This window comes from Engystomops pustulosus, chromosome 2, assembly GCF_040894005.1.
Source record: "Engystomops pustulosus chromosome 2, aEngPut4.maternal, whole genome shotgun sequence".
In the NCBI taxonomy this organism is placed as follows: Eukaryota; Metazoa; Chordata; class Amphibia; order Anura; family Leptodactylidae; genus Engystomops; species Engystomops pustulosus.
The window spans coordinates 134,981,612-135,008,244 of record NC_092412.1 but is presented as its reverse complement, the minus strand read 5'-3'; the positions used below and the strand labels follow the sequence as shown (position 1 = coordinate 135,008,244).

The window sequence follows — 26,633 nt, the reverse complement described above, 5'->3', positions numbered from 1 at the left end:
TGTGAACCTGATTGTAACAAGGTACAATATGGTGATATAATGGAGGTGGGATGAAACAAACAATGCATGGATCATAAGAGTGACAGAGGAAAATAAATAGTCTGATTCAAAAAGGAGTGAATGACAATTGGCCAATGTGAGCAAAACTGGTTTTGCTCACATAGTGTGATATAAAAAGACTACATTGAAAGGAGAACATGCGATTTGTGCTGGCATTTGCGAAAACAGTAAGAGTATACTGAAACTTTCAGAATAAATTTTCCAAATGTGCTCTGAACAGAAAGTGCTTTTTGCGTTTTGTGAAGAAGTTTTAATCGGTGGTTGTTTACCGTATATACTCGTGTATAAGCCGAGTATTTAAGCATAAAAAATGTGCTGAAAAACCCCACCATAGCTTATACAAGAGTCTATAAAAAAATAAACCCACCTACTCACCTTCCAGTGCCCCTGATGCTCGGCACAGCTCCCCTATACTCTGGTCCCTGCTCTGCTGGTCAACACACACTATGATATGGCGGTGTTGCCGCTGATGACCTCAGAGTGTGTGCCGGCCAACAGAGCGCATGGCCGCGGGTCTGCCGGCTGTTACAGCAGAGAGTGGAGAGAAGAGGAGCCACGGGGACCGGAGCATTGGGACCGCTGGAAGGCGAGTATGTACGTTTATTTTTTTTTTTCATGCGCTGAGCAAAAGGGGGCTATCTGGCTATATACCACAGGGGGCTGTCTGGCTATATACTACAGGGGGCTGTCTGGCTATATACCACAAGGGGCTGTCTGGCTATATACCACAGGGGGCTGTCTGGCTATATACTACAGGGGGCTGTCTGGCTATATACCACAAGGGGCTGGCTATATACCACAGGCAGCTGGCTGGCTATATACCAGAGGGGGCTGGCTAGCTATATACCACAGGGGCTGGCTGGCTATATACCACAGGGGGCTGGCTATATAACACAGAGAGCTGGCTGACTATATACCACGGGGGTCTGTCTGACTATATACCAGAACGGGCTCTCTGGCTATATACAACAGGGGGCCGGCTATATACTACAGGGGGCTTGATGGCTGTATACTGGGAGGCTGTGACCAATGCATTTCCCACTCTCGGCATATACTCGAATGTCATGGAAAAAGTTTATCCTGACAAAATATTTTGGACAGAAACAGGATCTGAACTCTCTATGTATGTATTCCTAGAAAGTTGACAAGACTAACTATTATGATAGTACAGGTGCCATTAACCCTAAGTCTTTCTAGGAAGTTGCAGTTTCTCCTACTTTAGCGCAGGAATCGTGTATTGCAGTATATGGTGAATTTGCTGAAGATCTGTTAGAGCGTGTCCCCAGTTCACTGTAACAGATCTTCTGAAATGACATGCCCTTGAGTCTTGTACAATCTCCCAGCTGTCATGGCAACAGATTGTCACCCCCTGATCCTGATGATATCTTGGGGAGCGACAATCCCCAATAAAATGGCAGCACTCAAATGCCCCTGGCAATTAAATTCTGCCAGCGGCATTTAACAGGTTTACAACAGCGATCAGTGGTGTCATCCACTGTGCTTCTTTTTCTCATTGTCCTCCTTATTGACAGACACAGGATGAGGGAAGGGAACAGGACGAGTCATAATCTCCTGCTGCCAGCAACTCCTATTAATCAGAGTACGGACATGCATGTAAACAAAGATCAAGGGAGAGTCTGCAGTGAGCACAAATGTAAGTATAACATAAATGTATGTAATATCAGGAAAGCAGAATCACATGATGAACATTCAGGGATTATGCTTAATGGGGTATTCCCACAGAGACAAGTTTCTTATATGTACTCGGGGTAACAAAATAATATAGCATTTCACAGATATAAGTGCAACCTGTTTTTATCCGTCCTAGTGTACATAATTTCATTTGCCCCTAGACACGACCCTGTAACTTCTGACTTTTTTTTAAATCTGATTGGTCTTTATTGGTTTTACAATTTTTTGAGAAAACAAGACAACACAAACAATACCCCAATTGGGGAAAAAAACATCCCATCCCACCCCATTGTAACTTCTGACTTTAGGGTGGTGCCACCGTCTTGGATTTTTGTGTGAGGCCATGCTTGCTGAGATTCTGTGTCTTTCTGCTCTGTTACTGTAGCACTGCCCCCTGCAATGCCTGCATGGAGCTCACACTGATCACTTCCTGCCAGCACATTGTGAGCAGAAAGGAGCTGCAAACTACAAACTACACGGAGATAAGTGATCCGGGGGAAGGGGGAGGCAGGCACATATCTATTAGAACAGAGATGTAGCAGAGCTAAAAGTGTTATATTGTAAAAGGCTGTCAGCCTTTGTCTGTTATGTCTCTGTGTAATAGGTATCTCATGCATCTCTGATCTGTTTCATCTCTCCTTCTATGCATCAGTGTGTTTGTACAATGTCAGAAGCCAGATGGATGTGTATATACACATGCACCCTGATAATCTAACCACATTGTCACCCCAAAGAAGTAGATGGATAATAATGTGTCTGCTCAGAGAGTCCCGCCCCATCCTGGGATTTTGCACTAAGTAGCCTAGGGATTGATAGGAGCCAAACAGCAAGAAAACTGAGTAACATTGTAAACTAAGGGGTTAAAATGATCTTTATTGTGTTATCATCACTAGAGGATTGAGATGCAAGAATTTTCTTTAGTCGAAAAAACCCTTTAAGGCAGTAAAAGCACAACTTATGTAAACGATTGGCCATCCCCTTTAAAAATAAAGCTCACAAGAAAATGTTACAATTTTTCTTTTGTCAAGTTTCACCGCATTTGGAATTGTTTTCCAGCCCAGTGGATGGTATTTGATATTAAATACTAACACATTTTCTGACAAATCATTTAAGATTTTGTGCTATGTGCTTTGTGCTGTGTGCTATGTGCTAAGCTTACAGAAATGTGATATTTTATCATTTAACAATCCCTCTAATTCTTGCATAACAACCAGGAAAAGGGGAACCAAACATTCTCAAGGCTTTAGAAGCAATTCCCAGTGAGTAGGTTACAGTACCAGGAGGAATGCCTATTGTTTTCCTCCAAGGCTGCTATAAACAAACTTCCTAAACAAGCAATACAAGTGTAACAATCAGGATAATCATTTTGGGGGGAAAACCCTACTGTAAAAACACACACTGCATAAAAGATCACAGTGTTGATGAAAATAATATAGTGTATTCATTGGCACAAGGGAAAATCTTTCAATCAATTGCTGACTTTACAAAGCAATAAAGAAAGTTGATGAACCATTCAATAAGAGAGGACTCCCAAGAGAAAAAGAAATAAGTTGTGGCTATCAAGAGGGGGGGGGGAGTTGTTTTTTTTTTAAATGGCAGGTCACAAAACCTTTCTGAAATGACAATTCAGCTTACAACGCACTTATTAGAAACAGCAGGTTGAAAAAATTCTAGTACTGGTATATAAAGGTGATCTACAGTATTTAATGGAAGAAAATAAAATTAGAGCCAACAGATTTTGTATTGTTAATTATTTCTGCATGTGTAGATGCCTTTATTACAGATCAATGGCTATTAAAATCAATTGTAGATAATTACTGTATTTTAATAGTGCTGTTCAACTAAAAGTAATGAATAGTCTGCTGAAGCTCATATGACAGAGATATACTGAAAAGCAATTACATCAATGAAATAGTGCAGACAGAAAACCAAAAAAGGTCTACAGTATTAGTCTGCTCTGGGGTTCTCCAGTATCATAATCTGCTCTGGGAGTCTCCAGTATCATTATCTGCTCTGGGGGTCTCTAGTATCATAATCTGCTCTGGGGGTCTCCAGTATTATAGTCTGCTCTGAGGGTCTCAAGCTTTATAGATTGCTCAGGGGGTTGCCAGTTATATAGTCTACTCCGGCGTCTCCACTATTATATCCTGTTCTGGGGGTCTCCGGTATCATAATCTGCTCTGGGGGTCTTCAGTATCATAATCTGCTCTGGGGGGTCTTCAGTATTATGGCCGGTTCTGTACAGTATCTAATACTGTACAGTATTATAGTCTGCTTCAGGGGTCGCCAGTATTATAATCTGCTATGGGGGTCTCCAGTATTATAATCTGCTCTGGGGACTCCAGTACTGTAGTCTGCTCTGGGGTCTCCAGTATTATAATCTGCTCTGAGGGTCTCCAGTATTATAGTCTACTTTGGGGTCTCCAGTATTATTAATGCCTGGTCTATTAGGGGTCTTATTATCTTCGGACCATTGCCATTTTCATTATTATTGTCTGGGTTGAGCACTGTATTTTTAATCTGTTCTTGGATGTCTATTAATTTTTGTAAAGATGCAGTATTTGATTTCTGGGGTGGCATTTTGTGCTGTACTTTGTTGGTGTATCTAGGGTGCTGGTTACTAGTGTCGCCTCCTGAAGTTGAGCAGTATATAAATGTGGCCTTGGACCGATAATGGTTGTGCACCCTTCTACTGGAGTATTTATCATCCCAATGTGAGGACAACACTTACTTGACAAAGATGGTTGCTGTAACCAGAAATTTGCATAGCTGTCACTTTGAATTGCTTAATAGCAAACATATGAATGAAGCCTTTCCATACAAATGTAGAGTCAGATAATGAGCTCTCCTGACCTTTAGCACATTGAACATCACTAAAGAAGAAATGAAAACAATGGGTGAAAGGAGGGAGAAGAATAATTGAAATAAATTGATGATACAAGTCTCATAATATGGTAAGTACAAGCATAACATAAATTAACACATTACTTTTCCATGGATGCTTCTCCTTTTAAAATTCGCAGTTTCTCCACATTTCCCTTTGCAATTTTCATTGGTGATTTTATATTTGTCCACTGGCTCATATCCATTGTATCTAAAAATTTAATTTTCCCTGTACAACAGAAAAGCACAGCATTATTAAGGTGAAACTGTCAAGCAATTTGGGCTGCCTTATTTGAGAGCCGCATGTAATAATGGGAAAGAAGCTGATCTTTATGATATGTAAGTTCAGAAGATTTGAAGCAGGATTCCTGACATTTGTGATACCGTCGTAAACACAAAGTAAATGACAGATTTCCCTATTTCAATGTGTATTCAGAGAAGACAATGAATGTGGGGTAATCAGAACTCTTACTGACTTTCCTAGGAGTCCTATCAGGATTTAGGTTCCCTGTACACGAACCTGGTTGAACTGTAGAAATGGACCTGTATACTACTCAGATCCCATGGAACAAGCACATAGAAGTGGACTGAAATCCTTGTATCATACAGAAATATGATGCAAGGAGTCAGCACTACTTGTGCATGATTCAAGGACACCACTGCATTTTGTTGATCAGCGGGATCTGACAAGAAGATGGGTCTTATTCCACGGACCCAACAGGTTTATGTGTAGGGGGCCCAACTCTACTTCATACTTACAAATCTTGACTCTGTTTACAAAGGACATGGCTTGCACAAAGACTAGGCACCCTCCCTGCTTTTTAAATTAAGCTACGAAAGAAGACCACCATGTAACACTAAGGCTACATTCACACGAACGTATGGTGGACGTATATACATCCCCCATACACCGCAACGGGCGCACCGTACCACGTAGAAAGATAGGACATGACCTATCTCTCACCGGAATACGGCGCCGTGTATTTCTATGGAGAGGGGCAGGGTGAGCGGTGCCCACCCCCTCCTCCTCTCCTGGGCACCAACGTGTGCCCGCTGTGCTACTGTACGGCGGGCACACGTCAAGGGGCGTATTCCATGGAAAGATAGGACATGTGCTGGCTATACGCCCATTGCCGTCTATGGGGGACATATATAAACGTCCTATATACATTGGCCGTATAAACGTCCCCCATATGGCTGTGTGAATGCAGCCTTAATGTGCTTACAGATAGATTATAAATAAAAAAGAAAGGCTTGAAAAGAAACATTCATCTTACCCATGCAAATGAGACAATTTAGGTCCAGAAGGTGAGTCTTGTGCTGTGCGGTTGTATCAATTGCTTTTTCTTCACCTTTTTGGACGTCTGTATTTTGTAAATCTTTAGAACAACAAGGTGTATTCTATGGACAGAAGTTTTAGAGAAAGAAAAAGCATCAGACCTGACGGTAAATTACAAAGGCGCTGATGTTTCAATATCATCACATAAAGTGAAAAGATTCATTTTACAAATGCAGCCCATTTTGTTGAGGCAAACCCATTTCTTAAAAAACAACCCACGACAGTTAGCAGCTATGTTAAATAAATAGATAACTTGCACCAGGACCTGCTGTTTATACAGGTAAGACATGTAACATGTACAGGTGCATCTTAAAAAATTATATTGAGCCAAATAACAGCAAAAAGTTACTTTTTTCTGTTCAATTCAAAAGTGAAATTCGGATATTACATAGCCATTACAAACAGAATGGACTTTTTCAAGTTATTATTTATGTTAATGTTGATTATGGCTTACAGCCAAAGAGAACATAGAAGTCATTTTCCCAGATGTATCATTGTTTGCGGAAGTTACCGTATATACTGGAGTATAAGCCGACCTGAGTATAAGCCGAGGCCACTAATTTTACCACAAAATACTGGGAAAACCTATTGACTCGAGTATAAGCCGAGGGTGGGAAATGTATTGGTCACAGCCTCCCCAGTATATAGCCAGCCAGGCTCTGCCCCAGTGTATATAGCCAGCCAGCCCCTGCCCCAGTGATGGCACTGCAGAAGTGTTGTGGAAGTCCAGGTTGCTTTGACAGCAGCCTTCAGCTCATCTGCATTGTTGGGTCTGGTGTCTCCCATCTAACTCTTGACAATACCCCATAACCTACAGTCATGGCCAAAAGTTTTGAGAATGACACAAATATATTTTCACATGATCTGTTGCCCTCTGGTCTTTATGTGTGTTTGTCAGATGTTTTTATCACATACAGAAATACAAGTGCAATCATATTATGAGTAACAAAAGCTTTTATTGACAGAGTTAATATTTGCAGTGCTGACCCTTTTTCTTCAGGACCTCTGCAATGTTCCCTGGCAGCTCTCAATCAACATTTTGTCACAATTTGTTGGGTTTTGTTTGTCCGCCCGTCTCTTGATGATTGGCCACAAGTTCTTAATGATATTAAGATCTGGGGAGTTTCCAGGCCATGTACCCAAAATCTCTATGTTTTGTTCCCTGAGCCATTTAGTTATCACCTTTGCTATATGGCAAGGTGCTCCTTCATGCTGGAAAAGGCATTGGTGATCACCAAACTGCTCTTGGACGTTTGGGAGAAGTTGCTCTTGGAGGACATTCTGGTACCATTCTTTATTCATGGATGTGTTTTTAGGCAAGACTGTGAGAGAGCCGATTCCCTTGGCTGAGAAGCAACCCCACACATGAATGGTTGCAGGATGCTTTCCAGTTGGGTTCTCCAAACAAGCTGTTTTTCAGATGTTCCAAACAATTGGAAAGGGGATTCATCAGAGAAAATGACTTTACCCCAGTCCTCAGCAATCCACTCCCTGTACCTTTTGCAGAATATCAGTCTGTCCCTGATGTTCTTTCTGGAGAGAAGTGGCTTCTTTGCTGCCCTCTTTGACACCAGGCCTTGCTCCAAGACTCTCCGCCTCACAGTGCGTGCAGATGCACTCACACCTGCCTGCTGCCATTCCTGAGCAATCTCTGCACTGCTGGTAGCCCGATCCCAAAGCTGAAACAATTTTAAGAGAAGTCCTGGCGCTTGATTGTCCATCCTGGGCACCCTGGAGCCTTTTTGGCAACAATGGAACCTTTCTCCTTGAATTCCTTGATGATGGGATAGATTGTTGACTGAGGTGCAATCTTTCTAGCTGCGATATTCTTCCCTGTTATGCAAGTTTTGTGCAGGGCAATGAAGACTGCACGTTTCTTTAGAGATAACCATGGTTAACAGAAGAGAAACAATGGTGTCAAGCACCAGCCTCCTTTTAAAGTGTCCAGTGGTGTGATTCTTACTTAATCATGACAGATTGATCTCCAGCCCTGTCCTCATCAACACCCTCACCTGTGTTAATGGAGCAATCACTGAAATAATGTTAGCTGCTCTTTTTAAGGCAGGCCTGCAATGAAGTTGAAATGTGTTTTGGGGGAAAAAGGCAAATATTTTCTAGGCAAATATTGACTTTGCAATTAATTGCTGTTAAGCTGATCACTCTTTATCGCATTCTGGAGTATATGCAAATTACCATTAAAAACCTGATGCAGTAGACTTTGTAAAAATTTACATTTGTATCATTCTCAAAACTTTTGGCCATGACTGTACAAAGCCCAGTGATACTGTAGTTATTAAACCAAGTATTGGTATTTTTGGTATGTGTAGACAGGTGCCAAGTCCTGAAGGAAAATTAATATTCTATCTCCATAAAGCCTGTTGGCAGAGGGAGCATTAAGTGCTCTGAATTTTAAAAGGTAGCACTGACTTTAATCTTGATAAAACATTGTGGTCCAACAAAAGCAGATGACATGGCTTCCCCAAGCCATCTCAGATTATGGAAACTTCACAATAGACCTCAAGCAGCTTGGATTGTGCTTCTCCATTTTCCTACAAACTATGGGAGCATGATTTCCAGATGAAATGCTAAATTTACTATCATCTAAAATCAACAACTTTGACCACTGAGCAGCAGTCCAGTTCTTTTCCTCCTTGGCCCAGGTTAGGCGCCTCTGGTGTTGTCTATTGGTCAGGAGTGGATTCACACATGGAATGCAAAACATTGTCCTGGAAACAACTATGTGTGGTGGCTCTTTAAGCAGTGACTCCAGCACTCCAGCATAGTTGACTCACTGGGGCATACTTACTAAGGGATGTGTACCAGTTTTCTGCCTGCACAGATTTTAAAGAAATGCCTGCATCGCATTTGTGTCATACATGACCATTTTTTGGAATGGCTGCACTATTCTTCATGCGGCATAAATTTCTGCACTGAAATGGGCTTTCCAGTGCTCAGTCAGACCATGCACCACATTTTTCATGTAAAGTCTGACAGAAATGTGTCACACGCCCCAGAAGGTGCACCAAAAAAGTCAGGGCAGTGCAGAGGGTGCCAGAAATCCTGAATCTGGCGCACTTTAACATTATACAGACAACTGCTCGTAGAGCAGTTTGCACTTTTTTTAGTAAATGTGGGCCACTGTGCTTGATAGGTCATCAAACTTGCCTGACCTTAACCTCATAGAGAATGTATTGGTTAATGTCAAGAGGAAGATGGAAGGCACCACTCACAGAAATACAGACAAGCCGTAGGCTCCTATGAAAGCAACCTGGGCTTCCATAACACCTCTACAATGCCATTAGCTCTTTGCCTCCATGCCACACCACATTGATGCAGTCATTCATGCAAAAAGAACCCCGACCAAGTATTGAGTGCATTTACTGCATATACCTTTCATTTGGCCAACATTTCTGTGTTTAAAATCTTTTTTGTTGTTGATCTTCTATAATATTGAATTTTTGAGAAAATGGGGGAGATGTATTTTATGTGTCCATCTTTTGACAAGTGATTCAGACAGCTGAATAGCACTGAAGTTGATGACCTGGATATCAATCTATCCAAGCAGCTTAAAGTTGCAGCTACAAGTCTTGGAGCATAAAACGGAGTTGCATGAAACCTTTATTATAACACACAAGCAGGTCGGAAATAGTTGAACTGGTGATGCCCTTCTACCTCACACAATGGTATAAGACTGAAAATTTGAAAGAATCCTCGGGAGCTCCTAAACTGTGAGTAGATCGCCCTTAGACCTTGGAGTGTTTCTCTGACGGCTTCCCCTATCTCTAATGCTTTATTTTGTTTTCCTCCCCGTCTTTTGTGACAAACCAATCCCATGGATGGAGCTACTCTTTCAAGAATCACAAAGCTTGTTTCAAAAGCTTGTTTTAGGTGACTCCAAATCCAGGCCTCCATTGGTTAATACATTTAATTACAACTGATGGTTTTTGTTTGATATTTTGTTGTCAGCACATTCAACTTTGCACAGAACAAAGTATTCAATGACAATATTTCATTCATTCAGATCTAGGATGCATTATTTGAGTATTCCCTTTATTTTTTTTTTGATCAGTATAAAGTATAATATATCTTGATATGTATCCTCTCTCAGACTTCATTCACTGACATTTATATGGATGCTTGAATGGAATATAAAACTTAGGGTTTATTAAACTGTGTATTAAAATAAGAAGTCCCTTAGTAAAAACATCAGGCCCTATTACCACTTTTATATTGCAATTAAAGAGATTGCCAGTCCCTATGTGTTTTTTTCTTCTCATGTTCCTGATATTTACATCTCCTTGCAACACATGCATGAAAAACATGCATGGGGCATTCCCATTTGAAAAAAAAATAATGTTATTGTTTGTATAATGAAATGTTATACAATGTAAAATGCCATAAAAGTGGCATTTTGGACATTTGGGCGCTATTTTTCTTTACGGGGTTCACCACTGGGAATAACGGTTTTTACATATTGATACATAACATGTTTGTTATTTTTACTATCTGTTTATTTTTATATCAGTTCTAGGGATGGGGGGGGGGGCGATTCAAAGTGTTTTTTTTTTAACTTTCTTTTATGTTTTTACAATTTTTTATACCCTCTTGGGTACTTTAACCCTAGACAGTCTGATTGTCATATACTGCAATACTGTACTGCAGTATATGGCTTTTTCGTACACAAGATTCATTACAATATGCCACTGGCACGTTGTAACAAATCTGCAGAAGCCAAAGACAAGATGGCAGCGCCACCGTCTTTTAAATGCCGATAACGTCTTCATCGGCGGCAATCGGGGCATTAAAACCAGCAAACGGTTCTAACACCGATTACGGGTGTTAGAGGTGGGTGTTTGCAATACATCTGTATCACATCTGTATGATGAGGGCTCACCCTGTGAGACATCCTCATACAGCATTAACAACTCTGTGCCGTATTACGACGCACAGTGTTAAAAAGGTGTTAATGGAGTATGGAGAGGGCTCACAGTGTTTGCTACATATTGCCAGTGGCACACTTTTACAGATCTATTAAAATAGCCTAGGATATTAAAAAAAAATAGTAAAAATAGTAAAAAATGTTTTAAATAGTTAAACATTTTTTTTAAAACCTAAAAGTTCAAATCACCCACCTTTCCCTAGAACACATATAAAATAAACAAATAAAATTATGAACTTGCTAGGTATCACTGAATCCCAAAAGTAATGTAATGGAAAATAGTGCCCAAATGTCTGATTCAACACTTTTTTGCCATTTTCCAAAACAAAAGCTTAATGAAAATCATAGGGTTGTACGGTCCCCAAAATGGAAGCAATGAAAAACCGCATCTCATACTGCAAAAGTGAAAAGTGAGTCCCCAGTGAGAAGCGGTTTCCACCCAACCTCAGAAAACCGCTCTGTCAAGCATCTATTTCAAATTTTAAAAATGACCATATCCCTCCTATTTGAAATAGACGCATGACGGAGCAGTTTCCCGAGGGCTAAATGTGAGCCAATATCTTTGTTTTTCTGGCAACTAGAAACACTATACACTCTCCTTTATATATGGCACCAGAATAGTGATTCTAGGTGTAAACAATTCAAAGTCATATCCCTCTAAAGTGGTCCCCCCCACCAGTTTCAAGTCGGCAGGATGCTGGAAGGATGAAGGTGCACAGAGAAGCTTGACACAGCTCACTAATAAAGTAAATATAGATTTTCTCACAATCATAGAGAAACCTTGATTCCCTGCACCTAATCTGGTTACATTTTAACACCGCCAACCAGAACTTCTTGTAATAGTTGCAAGTAACATGCAAAAACATGCACTTGCTCCTGAATAATGTTTTTATTTTACACAGTCCTTCATTATCTCGTTAGTTTGGTGTAGGGATACATTAGTTTTTATTTGGTGAATATGCACATCTGAGGTATATAAGAACTCCTCCCTCCTTACGGTTTTTAGGAAAATACATTTTTTTTAACCCTGTATTATAGATATGTACATATTAAATATTACATTTTCATGTCATTCTTGCATTTTACCACAGTTTGTTGCAAAAGTTGCATCGTGTGTGTAATACACATGGTAGGCTAAGTTTCCTGGAAAAAAAAACTTGATTTTGAAAAGATAGGAACTTTTTTTATTTTATTTTGGGGACTAAAACCAAATAATGCACATCTTTTGTTGTGGCGGACACAAAGTTGCATGAGTGTGGTACCAGCTGTCAACTGATTATCAAGATAAATGAAATTGCATGAAAAGCAGATTTTATTGTTATTTCAGTGACTTTATGATAAATTATTCATGTGACCACAAAACTATGAGATATCTATGAACTCTAAACATGTTTATCTATTACAGTTAGAAGGTTTGAAAGTAATTAATTTCTGTTTGTGCAACATTTTATACATAATTTATAATAATTTATACTTTGAATCAGAATTTCATAAAGATGCCTATGGCTATAAACTTGTTAAAGGAAATCTACCATTTGCTTTTATGCATTATGAACCAAACATACCTTGAGAATGATGGACAGTTCAGGAAGCTCCGTGTAATTTGTTTATGAACGGCAGGCTGAAACAATCCAGCTTTCCCAAGGTCCTCAATTTTATAAAAAAAAATTTCACCAAAACCCCTCATCTCAGGGATTAAACAAGATATGTTTCTGCATTAGTGTAACTACAGTATTCTCAAGCTATGCTTGGTTCATAAAATGAAAATGAAATCAAATGGTAGATTTCCTTTAAAGGGAACCTGTCACCACATTTTCACATATACAGCCAGTGACAGGTGTCTATAGAGCCCTTTTAGCTAACTGACACACCCTTCTTTTAGCTAAACATTGTGTCCCTCGCAACCACATAAATCACCTTTATATTGCCTGGCATTAGAAGGGACAGCTTGGCAGCCAGCCACTCCCATCTACTCCTCCTCATGTCCCATGCCTCTTCTCAGCATGTTGTGTGACCACAGAGAAATCGGAGCTATTGCACTTACACAGAGCTTGCCTGCTGCCAGAGACGTGAAGAGAACGTGCTGAGCGGGAAGGCGGGTATCTAGGGGCGACTGGATACTTTCGCGGCTTATCAAAATGTTTACAATATGCCTACACAGAACCCTTTAAATATCTACTCACAGACAGATCCTCCAATGTAAACATTTGATCTGGTGTGGTGTCGATTTCAATCAGCCCTTTGTGTGTGAGCTTTACCATCTGTTGATTTTGATTTAATTCCTTCTCAGCTCTTTCAATCATCTCCAAAGTCTAGAAAAAATACAAAAGAATTAAAGCTGACCATACATTCTCATTACTGCCATCTATTATTCATAGAGCCCCACAAACTTGCAGGCCCAGTTCACATCCCTGTTCTTCATTTTTTGTATCAGTTAGGCCCACACTCACACAAACTTGCTTGGCCTATGGAAATGGACCAGGGCGCTGTTCAAATCCCATTCTATGAGCATAATGGACCGTGCATCATACGAAAATATGCAGAATAGCAGCAAAGACACAGGGGGCTTATTTACCAAGGGTCGCGGATCGTACTTTCGTCAGACTTTTCACGGTATTCGGGATTTGCACAGATTTGACAGGTATTTAACAGGTGTTTGCGCAGGGGGTGTGTGCCTTCAGAAGATCCAACTGATTCGGACTGAGCTTGGGATTTAACTTTCAAATTCGCAAGACAATGCTCTTACATACAACAGGAAGAAGGTGAACTCTGTCAGATCTGAACGGGGAAGCGGCACATGCAGGATATCGGGCGCATGATCTAAGTGCTTTATCGTTGGACATTGCACTTTCGAGAACTCTGCGGGTCCTGGTAAGTAAATGTGCCCCAGGGAGTCCTTGCATAATATTTCACTATGATGCAAGAATTCCCATCCACTGGATTCCCAGTCAATGGGATCCTACCAGCACCATGGGCAGTTTCACATTGGTGAATCACAACCAAGTGTGATCGTGCACACACAGAACAAGAGCAAGTCTTTCCAGTGACTATACAGAAGAAAGGTATAATAGATAAACTTACTCCTGGCGTGTCTCACAATTATTGATGCATATAACTCAAGACCTAAGACCAAGTTCACACATTGTAGTTAAAACTGCATCTAATCTGCATTGTAATCAGTATTTGGGTTTGCTCACGTGTGGCGTTTTGGTTGCATCAGAATGCCTGCGTTTTCAAATACTACCATGCATTTCTGCTTTAACTCCTTAATGACGCAGCCGGTTTTTAAGTTAATGCTCAGACCTTTTTCTTAAAATTTGACCAGTTTCTCTTTCTGTGGTAATAACTTTTCAACACTTTAAGATATCCTTGTGATTTTGAGATTGTTTTCTTGTGAGATATTGTAGTTTATGTTAGTATTATCATTTCCGTGATCAGTTTCTTTTTGGGGGGTAAAAATTCAATAATTTAAGAAAAATTTGAAAAAAATGACAATTTACAAATTTCAAGTGTTATACTTTTTAGACAAAAAGTCATACCACAATTTTTTTTTTGTAGAAACCTTTTGCCATTGGTCTTATTTTTATTTCCATAATTTGTTTTACATTTTCATTTTTTTTACGGATATGAGAAGGTTTCAAGTTTTAGTAGCAACTTCTCAGGTTTTCAAGAGATTTGAAAAATGCTAAATTTTTAGTGACCAATTCAGTTTGGAAGTGCCCTACAAAGGCTTATGTGCTATATACCCCACAAGTAACACCATTTTATGAACCTAACATCTCAAACTATTCAAATCAGCATTTGAGAAGTCTGTTAAGCCTTGAAATCTTTCTCTGGAAGCAAATAAAAATGGATTGAAAATTTTGAAATTTACATTTTTGATTAGATTAGATTATTTTCATTTAGCCCTAAAATGGACACATTTAGAAGGAATTTGAGGTAAATATACATCCCCAAACTTTTGCCCTGCTTCTTTCGAGTACGGTAATACCAGACATGTGGATGTCAACTGCTCTTTAGTCGCACAGCGATGTCCAGAACAGAGTTTGTACCATTGGGTTTTTGGAAAGCTAATTTGACTGCAAATGTTTTGTGGTGCCACAGTGTACTTGAAGAGCCCCTGAAGTAACAGTATAATAGAAAACTCCCAAAGATGTCACCATTTAGGAAACTAGACCCCTCAAAGAATTTATCTGGGGTGGGGGGGGTGAGCATTTTAATCCCCAACATGCTGGCCAAAATCTAATGCAACGTAAATGGTGCAGAGTAAAGATGCATTTTTATCTCAAAAATTTCATTTTAGTGCCTAATATATTGTGCCCAACCCATGCCACTTTAGATAAACACCCCAAAAATCATTCTGCAGGTTGTCCCGATTACAACAATACCACATATGTGCCAATAATTGACAAGCTGGGCACACAGCAGGGCTGAAAAGGGAAGCAGCCAAATTTTGCTTTTGCAGCTCTGTTTTTACATGTTTGGATTTAGAGGGTCATGTCATGTTCGCAGGGCCCATGACGTACCAGTGCAATAGAAACCCCCGAGAAATTATACCATTTTGGAAACTACACCCCTCAAAGACTTATCTGGGGTTGGAGGTGAGCATTTTAACCCCCAACATGCTGGCCAAAATCTAATGCAAAGTAAATAGTGCAGAGTAAAAAATGCGTTTTTATCTCAAAAATGTAAATTTACTGCCTAATATATTGTATCCCACCCATGCCACTTTAGACAAACACCCCAAAAATCATTCTGCGGGTCGTCCCGAGTACGGCAATACCACACATGTGCCAAAAATTGACAGGCTGGGTACACAGCAGGGATGAGAAGGGAAGGAGCAAAATTTTGCTTTTGGAGCTCCGTTTTCACCTGTCTGGATTTGGAGTGCCATGTCATGTTCGCAGGGTCCGTGAGGTACCAGTGCAATAGAAACGCCAGAGAAATTATACCATTTTGGAAACTAGACCCCTCAAAGAATTTATCTGTGGTTGTGTGGAGCATTTTAGCCCCCAACATGATGGTCAAAATTTAATGCAAAGTAAATGGTGCATATTAAAAATTGCGTTTTTATCTCAAAAATGTCATTTTAGCACCTAATATACTGTGCCCAACCCATGCCACTTTAGACAAAAACCCCAAAAATCATTCTTTGGGTTGTCCCGAATACGGCAATACTACACATGTGCCAAAAAATTGACAGGCTGGGCACACAGCAGGGCTGAGAAGGGAAGGAGCGAAATTTTGCTTTTGCAGCTCCGCTTTCACACGTTTGGATTTAGAGGGTCATGTCATGTTTGCAGGGCCCATGAGTTACCAGTGCTATAGAAACCCCCAAGAAATTATACCATTTTAGAAACTACACCCCTCAAAGAATTTATCTTGGGGTGTGGTGAGCTTTTTAACCCCCAACATGATGATCAAAATTTAATGCAAAGTAAATGGTGCATATTAAAAATTGAATTTTAATCTCAAAAATGTCATTTTAGCACCTAATATACTGTGTCCAACTAATGTCACTTCAGACAAACACCACAAAAATAATTTTTTGGGTTGTTCTGAGTATGGCAATACCACACTTGTGCCAAAAATTGAAAGGCTGGGCACACGGCAGGGCTGAGAAGGGAAGGAGTGAAATTTTGCTTTTGGAGCACCCTTGTCACTATACTGGTGTTGGTGTGCGCCAGTACCAGTAGAATAGAAACCCCCCAAGTATGACCCCATTTTATCTAGGGTTGTATGAACATTTCAACCCCTGAGATGCTGGGTCAAATGTAATACAAAATGATGGGGGCAGCGTAAGAATTGCATTGTTTTCTCAAATGTGCCAAAGTAGGAAGAAATGTATTCAGCCCAACTCATCCCACTGTGGATAAACACCCCAAAAATCATTCAGTGGGTTACTTCGGGTATGGCAATGCCCCATGTGTAGCAATAGTCTACAGGCTGGGGACACAGCAGGCCGGAGAAGGGACAAGCAAAGTCTAGATTTTGGAGCATCCTTTTCACTAGACTGGTGTTGGGGTGCCTCTGAGGTACCAGTACAATAAAAACCACTGTGTAGTGACCCCATTTTAGGAAAGAGCAACCCTCTAAGAATTTATTTAGGGTTGTATGAGCATTTTAACCCATAAGATCCTGGCTCAAATGTAACACAAATTGAATGGTGTCGAGTAAAATTTGCTTTGCAATTTCTCTAAATTTGTAATTGTAGTGTCAAAAGTATTTTACCCAACTGGAGGCAAAAAACCCCAAAAATCATCATGCAGGTTCTCCCGGATACATACCAATAATCTACAAGAACTGACCCTATTTGAAAACTACATCCCTCCATGAATTAATCTAGGGGTGTAGTGAACATTTTAACCCCACAGGTGGACCCCAAGTATGATGCATAATGGATAGTACAAAATATCTATTATGTCATCTTGTGCCCAGCTCCTGCCACGGGAGACAAACACCCCAAGAATCATGATGCAACCTCTCTCTTGTCCTTGTACCTTGGCACTTCAGCATTACTACGAAAGTGCCTTCTCGGGGGTTCCTCAGAGTCGCTTTATGAGGAAGAGGTGCACAAACAAAAAGTCCACACACTCGTCCCCACTAGCAGACTCCATATCGGAGGCCATATAATTATATACCTCCAAGTCAGTGTATGACTTCTGGGACATGGTGGGGGTAGTACACAACCTACGCAGTACAACCCCTGCCCCTCCACACAACGCCTGCCCCTCCACACAATGCCTACTCCTCCACGCTATGCCTGCTCCACCATAGAATGCCTACTCCTCCACAGAACACCTACTCCTCCACAGAACGCCTACTCCTCCACAGAACGCCTACTCCTCCACAGAACGCCTGCTCCACCACAGAACGCCTGCTCCTCCATAGAACGCCTGCCCCTCCACAGAACGCTTACTCCTCCACAGAACGCTTACTCCTCCACAGAACGCCTACTCCCCCACGCTATTACTACTCCTTCACAGAACACCTACTCACGCACACAAAGCCTGCTCCTCCACGCTACGCCTGCCCCTCCACAGAACGCCTGCCCCTCCACAGAACGCTTACTCCTCCACAGAACTCCTCCACAGAATGCCTACTCCCCCACGCTATTACTACTCCTCCACAGAACACCTGCTCCCGCACACTACGCCTGCTCCTCCACGCTACGCCTGCTCCTCCACGCTACGCCTGCTCCACCACAGAACGTCTGCTCCTCCCTAGAAAGCCTACTCCCCCACGCTATTACTACTCCTCCACAGAACACCTACTCCCCCACACAACGCCTACTCCTCCACGCTACAACTTCTCCACCACAGAACGCCTGCTCCTCCACAGAACGCCTGCTCCTCCACAGAACGCCTACTCCTCCACAGAACGCCTACTCCTCCACACAACGCCTACTCCTCCACACAACGCCTACTCCTCCACGCTACGCCTGCTCCACCACAGAACGCCTGCTCCTCCACAGAACGCCTGCTCCTCCACAGAACGCCTGCTCCTCCACGTTACGCCTGCTCCTCCACGCTACGCCTGCTCCTCCACGCTACGCCTGCTGCCATGCCATGCAAGTAGCGCTCGCATCCAATATATATGGGACGCTGAGCGTTATGTCACTGCGGTCAGCGTCCGATATATCGGATGCAGAGCGTAAACAGGTTAATTTTTTTTGTGTGTTAGTGTGTTTTTACTTTATGTCCTCCATGAGGTCATACAAGACATTTTACTTTTTTTTTTTTCTATTACAAGTTTTACCCCTTAACTGAATCATCTATAAGAGCCTCAGTTACAGGGTAAATGCCCACCTGTCACTGGGGACAGGTGATCAGAGCTGTACTGGTTCTAATTAGACCCAGTAGCTCTGATTAACCCCTTTAGACCTGGCGGTCATGTGACCGTCGAGTCCATGAAGCCGGCGGCCGCGCCACTCAGCTCCTCTATGCATCGCGCTCATTCAGCGCGATGCACGGAGGATCGGAGAAGGGAGAAGCAGTAACGAACCGCATCTCCCTTCTCCCTAGGGTCTCCGGGTGCCTCTGACACCTGGAGACCGGATCCTGCTCCCGTGCTAATCATCTAAAGACGTCGCTGTAGACTCCGGACCTGCACCCGCTAACGTCTAAAGTCAGCGGCGAGCAGAAAGGAGTTAAAATGTTTTTCTTCGTGGATTGTAAACGTAAGCAGCTGTGGAAATGTTTACACAGCAGCTTACCCCTCCAGCAATGAAGAAAAATGCTTTCAAAGTAGCAAAATGCAAACAAAACACCACATGTAAACGCACCTTTTATGTAATTTTTGGTGCAGTTTCTTCATTTAACAAGTGAAAGACAGTTTTTCAACCATTTTTTCCCCTTTTTCGACTCATTGGACAAAGGGGACACAGCTTTTGTTGGACTGAAAATAGTCTGTGCACCAAAAAAAAAGGAGATAAAATCTAAATACAGGTCTAAACTTAGAACTTGACAGTCTTAAACTGTGACAGATTCATCATCACAATGATGAGTCTGGTGCAGAAAAATACTAGACTACTACTTGTCTGCTCGGAGCATGCAACACATTAATAAATCCCCCCATTGACTGTACTGGTGAATTTTTATTTTTAAGGGGAAATCTATACAATAAATGTGAATCAACTGTTAATGTGAAACAAAGTTAATGGGGCAGATTTACTTACCCGGTCCATTCGCAATCCAGCGGCGCGTTCTCTGCGGCGGATTCGGGTCTTCTGGCGGTTCACTAAGGTAGTTCCTTCGATGTCCACCAGGTGTCGCTGCTGCGCTGAAGTCCGCCGAGGTCCGCCGGAGTGCACAATCCATTGCCGGGTGAAGGTAAGTGCGTGTCCAGCGACAATTTTTTTTTAAATGCGGCGGGTTCTCCGAATGCGTCGGGCTTTCGTACGGCCACACCCCCCATTTCCGTCGCGTGCGTGCCAGCGCCGATGCGACACAATCCGATCGTGTGCGCCGAAATCCCGGGGCAATACAGGGAAAATCGGCGCAAAATGGAAAAATTCGGTTAACCCGTTGCAAAAAAGCAAATCGGGTCCTTAGTAAATGACCCCCAATGTCTTTCTCCTGCTTAATAAAGAAACTGCAAAGTATGAACGTACCCTTAGGCCGCGTACCCTTTAGGAAACTAAATTTGCAATTTTTTGAAAAGTTGCACTTCATAAATTTGTCTACCACATCTGTATTCACGTGATAAATCTATCCAAAATAGGTAAATATTCAATTTTTTTGCAAATAGGCAGAAAAGTGACATAACTACAATGATAAATGTTAATAGCTTACATGCTTTCTCTCTTGGTTTCTCCAGTTTGTTAGCTCTTGGTCAGCCATTTCAGTGGGGCTCATCTGCACAAGACATTGTGGACTGATTTTGCCAAGTACCACACTCTCAAAGAAAATCTAAAAATGAAAAGTTTGAAGTATATGACATTGAGGCCGCATTCACATGTGGAATTTGAATTGCTTTCAGAAATGCAATTCATACACATTAGAGAGGATCACCAGACAAAAGTAACAAAACCATTTATAAATGTGCCCCAGTTTATTTTGGTCTATAGAATGATCCCACTTTATCCTTTTTTTTTATCAACTGCAAAAAGCCATAAACTTTTTATGCTATAGTAGAGGGCTTGTCTTTGGGGGGGAGAGACAAGTTGTACTTGTGATGTCCATTTGGGATGCCTATAACTTATTTCCAAATTTTATTAATAGAGAAGATGGGAAAAAAACACAAATTCTGACATCTTATTTTTAATTTACGATTTTTCATGTTTTACCATATGAAATAAATAACATATTACCTCCATCATGAGGGTCATTGCGATTCCAATAAATCCGGGTGTTGGTTCGAAGCGCATGCGCCATCACAGTCCACCTGATCCCCTGTTGGCCTATGAATTTCAACCTCCCCCCCCCCCCCCGAGGAAGTGTGGGTGAAACGCACATTGGGGAGTTCGCAGGCAACCACATTGCACTAACCTGGGTAAAGCACTGGTTTCTAAGACCCACTGCTATTAAGTATATATGATTTGTGATGTAACTTTTCATGTAAGATACTTATTACAAAAGACCACTTATAACTGGTGGATATATTCTATATATTGCATATGTGATTTGGCCAGTCGGACCATGTACCTGTATTTTAATATACTTAATAAAGTTTGATGAATTTGTATTTAACAAACAGTATAACTCCTGTGTTCTGTGGTAGTACATTCTTAAAATCCAATTGTCACAGAGACCAAAAAAAAATTGTCTGGGGTTACAATGATAAAGTATACAGTTCTGACTCACATAAAAATTAAACTTAAAAACAAACCTTCAGAACCTTGTACGTCACCCGAGAAGAGCCTGTACTTATAATACACTGCAATATAATATTTATGCCCTGCCTAATATAGGCTTATATTTGGAAGCCTGTCACTTAGAACAACTATAAATGCTGCAGTCAAAATCCCACAACCAGCGTTAAAGCCAGGCAGGAGTCCAGATGTCATTGTGAACAGGCCATCTGAGCCCATGCAAGCACCACAAGGTAACTGTGCCTCTTTGTCCTCCTAAAAGTTAAAGGGGTTATCCGGGATTAAAAAATGTTTTATGGCCGGGCTGGGGAGGGCTATTTAAACATAATAAACATGTACTTACCTCCTCCGGTGCTGCCGATGTCCCGCGCCGCGGCCCATCTTCTCCGTGCGCCGGTTTCATTACACCGGCGCACAGGGAGCTTCCGGCCGGCCGGATGCTCCCATGCGCACCATCTCCCAGCGCTTACAACGCTGAGAGATAGGGACGGCTGGGAGGAGCCGTCCACAACGCGGACCGGAAGCTCCCTGTGCGCGGCTGTAAACAAACAGGGGCACGGATCGAAGTGACCGCGGCGCGGGACATCAGCGGCGCCGGAGGAGGTAAGTCCATGTTTATTATGTTTAACTAGCCCTCCCCAGCCCGGCCATAAAAAGATTTTTAAACCCGGATAACCCCTTTAAGGTTCATATCAGTTACAGACTTACTGTCTAGATATACACATTCACATGCTTTGTTTACATTTTACATTGTAATAAATAAATTCTACACAATAATATGAAATACCTTATTTTTAGGATTCTTCAAATTGAAAAGAAGACTTCTGTACTTTGTTTTGTACCTCATTCCAGTATCATGATACAAGGTAAATATTTCTTCCTCAACATCCTTTGCCAGTTTTTTTAACATTGCCTCACATATGTCAAGATCTTGCCTTTCCTTAACCCTGAAGTTTTAGAGGAGGAAATATTTACAAAATGTGAAAAAAAATAAATGAACACATATTAAGTATAAGTATATCTAATTGGTTTAGCATACAAGATGAAACATCGCTTTATTAGAAAGGGAGGTACATATGAAGAGTCACTTCCGACCAATTTACAAATTGTAGGTAAACGTTTGATGCCATTTTTTTATTTCTGAAATCAATAATGGATATTAATAAAGTAAACTTTCTTATAATACATGAGTAATTATTTTGTGACCTATTTTTCCCATCCCCTCTATCCTGCATAAAGCAGTATATCACAACAGAACGCTTACCTATGCACCAAATTTACCTATGTAGGTAAACAAGTTTATAAAGTAACTGTGTAAAAAACATCTAACCCTATAGCGCTACGCTATACTAGTTCTGCCGAGCTCCAGCGATTAGCGCTCAGCGCAGTACTAGTATGGCTGAGCCGATGCCAGTTAGACTCTGCACGAAAGCCGAACCGGCCGGATGTCAACGGTAATTTACCGCTGATATCCCCCAGTAACACCCGTGGTCGGAGTGGGCCCATTGAATGCATTTAACTTGTCTTTGCATGTTCATAGGCTGACGAGGCTGACTGCTTGTTTATGTCCCATGGTGGAAGTAGTAAAAATGTTTTAAAAAAAAAATGTTATTCCATAAAAAATAAATCAATAAATCAATAAAAATGCCCATAAGCCCCAAAACATCAAAATAGACAAATAATGCACAAAAAAGTATCACCACGTCCGTAACAACCCGTAGAATAGAAGTAAATTTTAGATTTTTACCAAAAATGCATTAAAAAGTGATCTAAAAAACATACGATACGGATGCAAAGTACAACATGTCCAGCAAAAAACAAGCCATCAACCTGCTCCGTAGCCAAAAAATTAAAAATGTTATGCCACTTGGAAGACGCGATGCAAAAATAGATAGATTTTTTAATTGGCAAATTTAGTAAAACATAAGAAAAAAAATTTCAAGTATGGTATCCCCGTAATCGTATTGACCCATAGAATAAAGATAGCATGATTATTAGGCTATACGGTGAACACCAAAAAAAAATAAGTTAAAAATCCAGTACAGAATTGATGCTTTTCTACTCCTTACCTCAAAAAAAGGTTCCCAAGAACGAAAAAGCTAAAATCTTATAGCCTGCAAAAGGAGCCAATGAGGAAACTAAAATCCTGGCAGGTGCAGGGCGCTTCTTCCCTTTTACCTCTTCCCTCGCCAGGCGCCCATAAAACAAGTAACGGCCACATGTGGGGGGTCTCTGTACTCGGGAGAAATTGCATAGCAAAATTTAAAGATGGTTTTTCTCTTTTTATCTTTTGGAAATGTGTAAATTTTAGGGCTAAATGAACGTATAACCGACATAATTTGACCATTCTAAATTTCACCTCCAGTTTGATTTCATAACTATGAAGATCTCAAGGGGTTAACAATCTTCCTAAAAGCTGTTGATTTGAAAATGGGTTGATTATATAGGGGTTTTTAATGCTAAATATTTTAAATTTCAATTAAAACAGTATTCATCCCCAAAATAGTCGCGTGACATCAAAATAAATTATCCAGACTTTTCAAAAATGATGAAAATGTAAAGTAGACATATGGGAAATGTTATTCAGCAACTTATTTAGGTGGTAAATCTATCTGCCTTTTCAAATCATTTTTTTCTTTTTTTTTGGAAATAAACGCAAAACTGAATGTCAGATTACAAAAAATGAAGAATTAAACCATAAAAGAAGAACCAAAAAAAAAAACAAAAACATGTATATGTGTCAAAGATTGTGGTAAGGTCTGCCAGTGCTCATGTCAAGAGGAGGCAGTCCATAGACTTTACTTCCAGGTTCGGTACATAGATGGTGCCCAGGGAACGTGTGAGCTGACCCTAATTTCTAGCCGGCACCTGCGTTCCCCAAGTGCACAGCTCTCTCCCTTACAATGGGCAGTACCCAGTTATCTGACCCTTGTGTAGCTAACAAGCCCTCTACTCTGTACCAGGGGGGAACAGGTCCAGAAGGGCATCTATAGTGAGATAGTTCAGTGGTAACTGCTCTCTCATGGACAAGTAATTTGCTCACGTCCAAGACTGCCCGTCCGTTCCAGGGATATGAGTTTGTTGCTGCTCGCACGTCCAGACCACACTGTGGCTGAGGCTGTGCCCCACCCCACACAGTAAAGGATCAGGCTGTCCGTGGGACACTCATTACACACACACTCCGCGCGCGGACACTACTGTAAATTTTGGGTTAGAGCCCGTGGCCTGCATTTTTAAGCACTCTAGTCACACCAAAGGGAGATGATGACATATGAGGCTGCATCAAATATGGTGTTGAAGCATGTGTTTTCAAGCGTATCACAACAGCTGAGAAAGACAGATTTGCCTAATTACATTGCTGTCAACATTGCAATTACAAAATGCACATGTTAACAAGATGTGATCATCTAATTTAACATCGTGTTAACAAATGAGTGTGTTAACATGGTGATAATGTTTATGTTAACACTGTGTAAGCACATTTTGTAAACACTATGTTGACAGCAATGTAATTAGCCAAATCTGAACTTCTCAACTAATGTGATGTATTTGAACGTGCATGCGTTAACACCACGTAACCAGTATATTTCAATAAAATGTGAATGCCAAACTTTATAAATGAAAAAAAAAAACAGCCCAAACTTTTAATGCCTAACGTGCTAAATTTTAAACATTTAAAGCATGTGAAATAATACCAAGTTACATGTTAAAACAGGATCCATTAAAAAAAAACTTTCCTCTGCAAATGCCCTGGACCAAGTACACAACGGTCACAGTGAAAGGTCACAAACATGGCAATAGTCGCAAAAATGAAAGAAAAAAACTTTCAGAAATACAGAAACATGTCCCCCAAAATATATATAAGAGTAAGCATAGTAAAAATACCTCTTCATCAGAACTTCATATAGTGTCTGCACTGTGGTATTTCGAATAAATGTAGGAGGTTTTCCTGAAGATCCAATGAAAGAATTATTCACATTTTCACTATCACATGTCTTCTTTTTATATTTTCTCTTTCCCAGTTTTACTTCTTGATCTATAAATTGAAACATATTTTTCAATTTTTTTAAGAGTTTTCAGTAGATAAAGCAAACACTCAGAACAGTAAAATAGAAAAAGGCTAACTTTCTCATTTACTCATTTGTACTTTTTCCTTGTATTAGAAATGTTTTGACAAGTATTCATTGTAACACCAGCCTTTTTCAGCTTTTTGTAAGAACATCCAGCAATTGCTATGTAACAACCAATAGAACGGACATTTGTGTTCTCATTATGAATTGTGTCATTGCTCTGTTTTTCTTTCCGGAAATATGGGACTAAACTTCAGGGCAAATGATAAAATAATAAAAATGCAGCAGTCCTCATAACAATGTATATGCACAGTAACTGACCATTCACTGACCTCCAGGATTTTTAAAAGTCTTCTCTGAGCAGTCTTCCCCAGTAAGTGATGTGTTTGGTGAACCTGACAAATTTATCAGAGAATACAATAGAGGCTTTCCACCACCCTAAAAAGATGTTACCGTAAGGCCCCTTCCACACTAGCGTTGCGTTTCACGTCAGGGTGCAATGCGTGAAAAACTGACGTTTTTGGCTGCGTTTTTGTTCCATTTTTCCTTGGAGTAATTAGCATTTTTGCGTTTTTCACGCGCGTGTTGTTAGCGGTTTTTTGCGTTTTCGGCGCATTTTTCACGCGCGAGTCAATGGGAGACTCAAGCATTTTTCAAAGGGACCATGGTTTGGGATTAAAATGTGTTATTTAATTGAAAAATAATGTCTTCTGATAAGTTGCAAACATCTGCGATCTATTCTTCACTGTTCCCCGTGTATATTATCTCCCGACAAGTTAGCAGATGTGAAGAACAGTGAAGAATAGAATAAAACCAGTGAACACAGTGAAAACAGTGACCACAGGATCATTTAAGAGAAAAACACAGTGCAGAACACAGTGCAGAATAGATTACAGATGTTCGGCACATCTGCTTACTTGTCGGGAGATACGCGCGGAACGGTGCGCCCAAAATAGCATGTGAAGAACAATATATATGTGTGTGAAGAACACATTGCAGATGTTTAAATACAGATTTGGGGGGATTTATTATCCTATCCACTATGTTGCTAATGGAAGTGGCTTTAATTTACTATGTGGCTATACTATAGTATAGCCAAACCACCCCATGTGTTTCCTGGCCTGGGGCTGCGGTAACATGGATCACTTTGTAATGCATTGCAGATGCTTGGTGCCAAAAAGGAGGCCAAATGGAACAATTGCATTTTTACATCAATTTCTCCATTGCACGGAATATGAAATAGTGCCACTGATAAGTACAATTTGTCCCACACACACATAACATGATGTAACATGTCTCTGAAGAGTAAAAAACAGAAACTTAAAAACAAAGGGTTAT

At 40.8% G+C, this 26,633-nt stretch overlaps 1 protein-coding gene across 4 annotated transcripts in view; it reads right to left on the bottom strand.

The window, feature by feature from the left end:
• The window catches only part of SPOCD1 (SPOC domain containing 1), a 114,869-nt gene that overhangs the window by 46,548 nt on the left and 41,688 nt on the right, over nt 1-26,633 (bottom strand). For all 4 annotated transcript variants that reach the window (XM_072136614.1, XM_072136611.1, XM_072136612.1 and 1 more), the window contains exons 5-11: nt 25,111-25,261; nt 22,013-22,172; nt 20,207-20,323; nt 13,097-13,225; nt 5,913-6,036; nt 4,741-4,864; nt 4,484-4,625 (exon numbers count right to left, since the gene is read on the bottom strand). In XM_072136614.1, the coding sequence (XP_071992715.1) occupies nt 4,484-4,625; nt 4,741-4,864; nt 5,913-6,036; nt 13,097-13,225; nt 20,207-20,323; nt 22,013-22,172; nt 25,111-25,261 (947 nt within the window). The remainder of the gene's footprint in view (nt 1-4,483; nt 4,626-4,740; nt 4,865-5,912; nt 6,037-13,096; nt 13,226-20,206; nt 20,324-22,012; nt 22,173-25,110; nt 25,262-26,633) is intronic.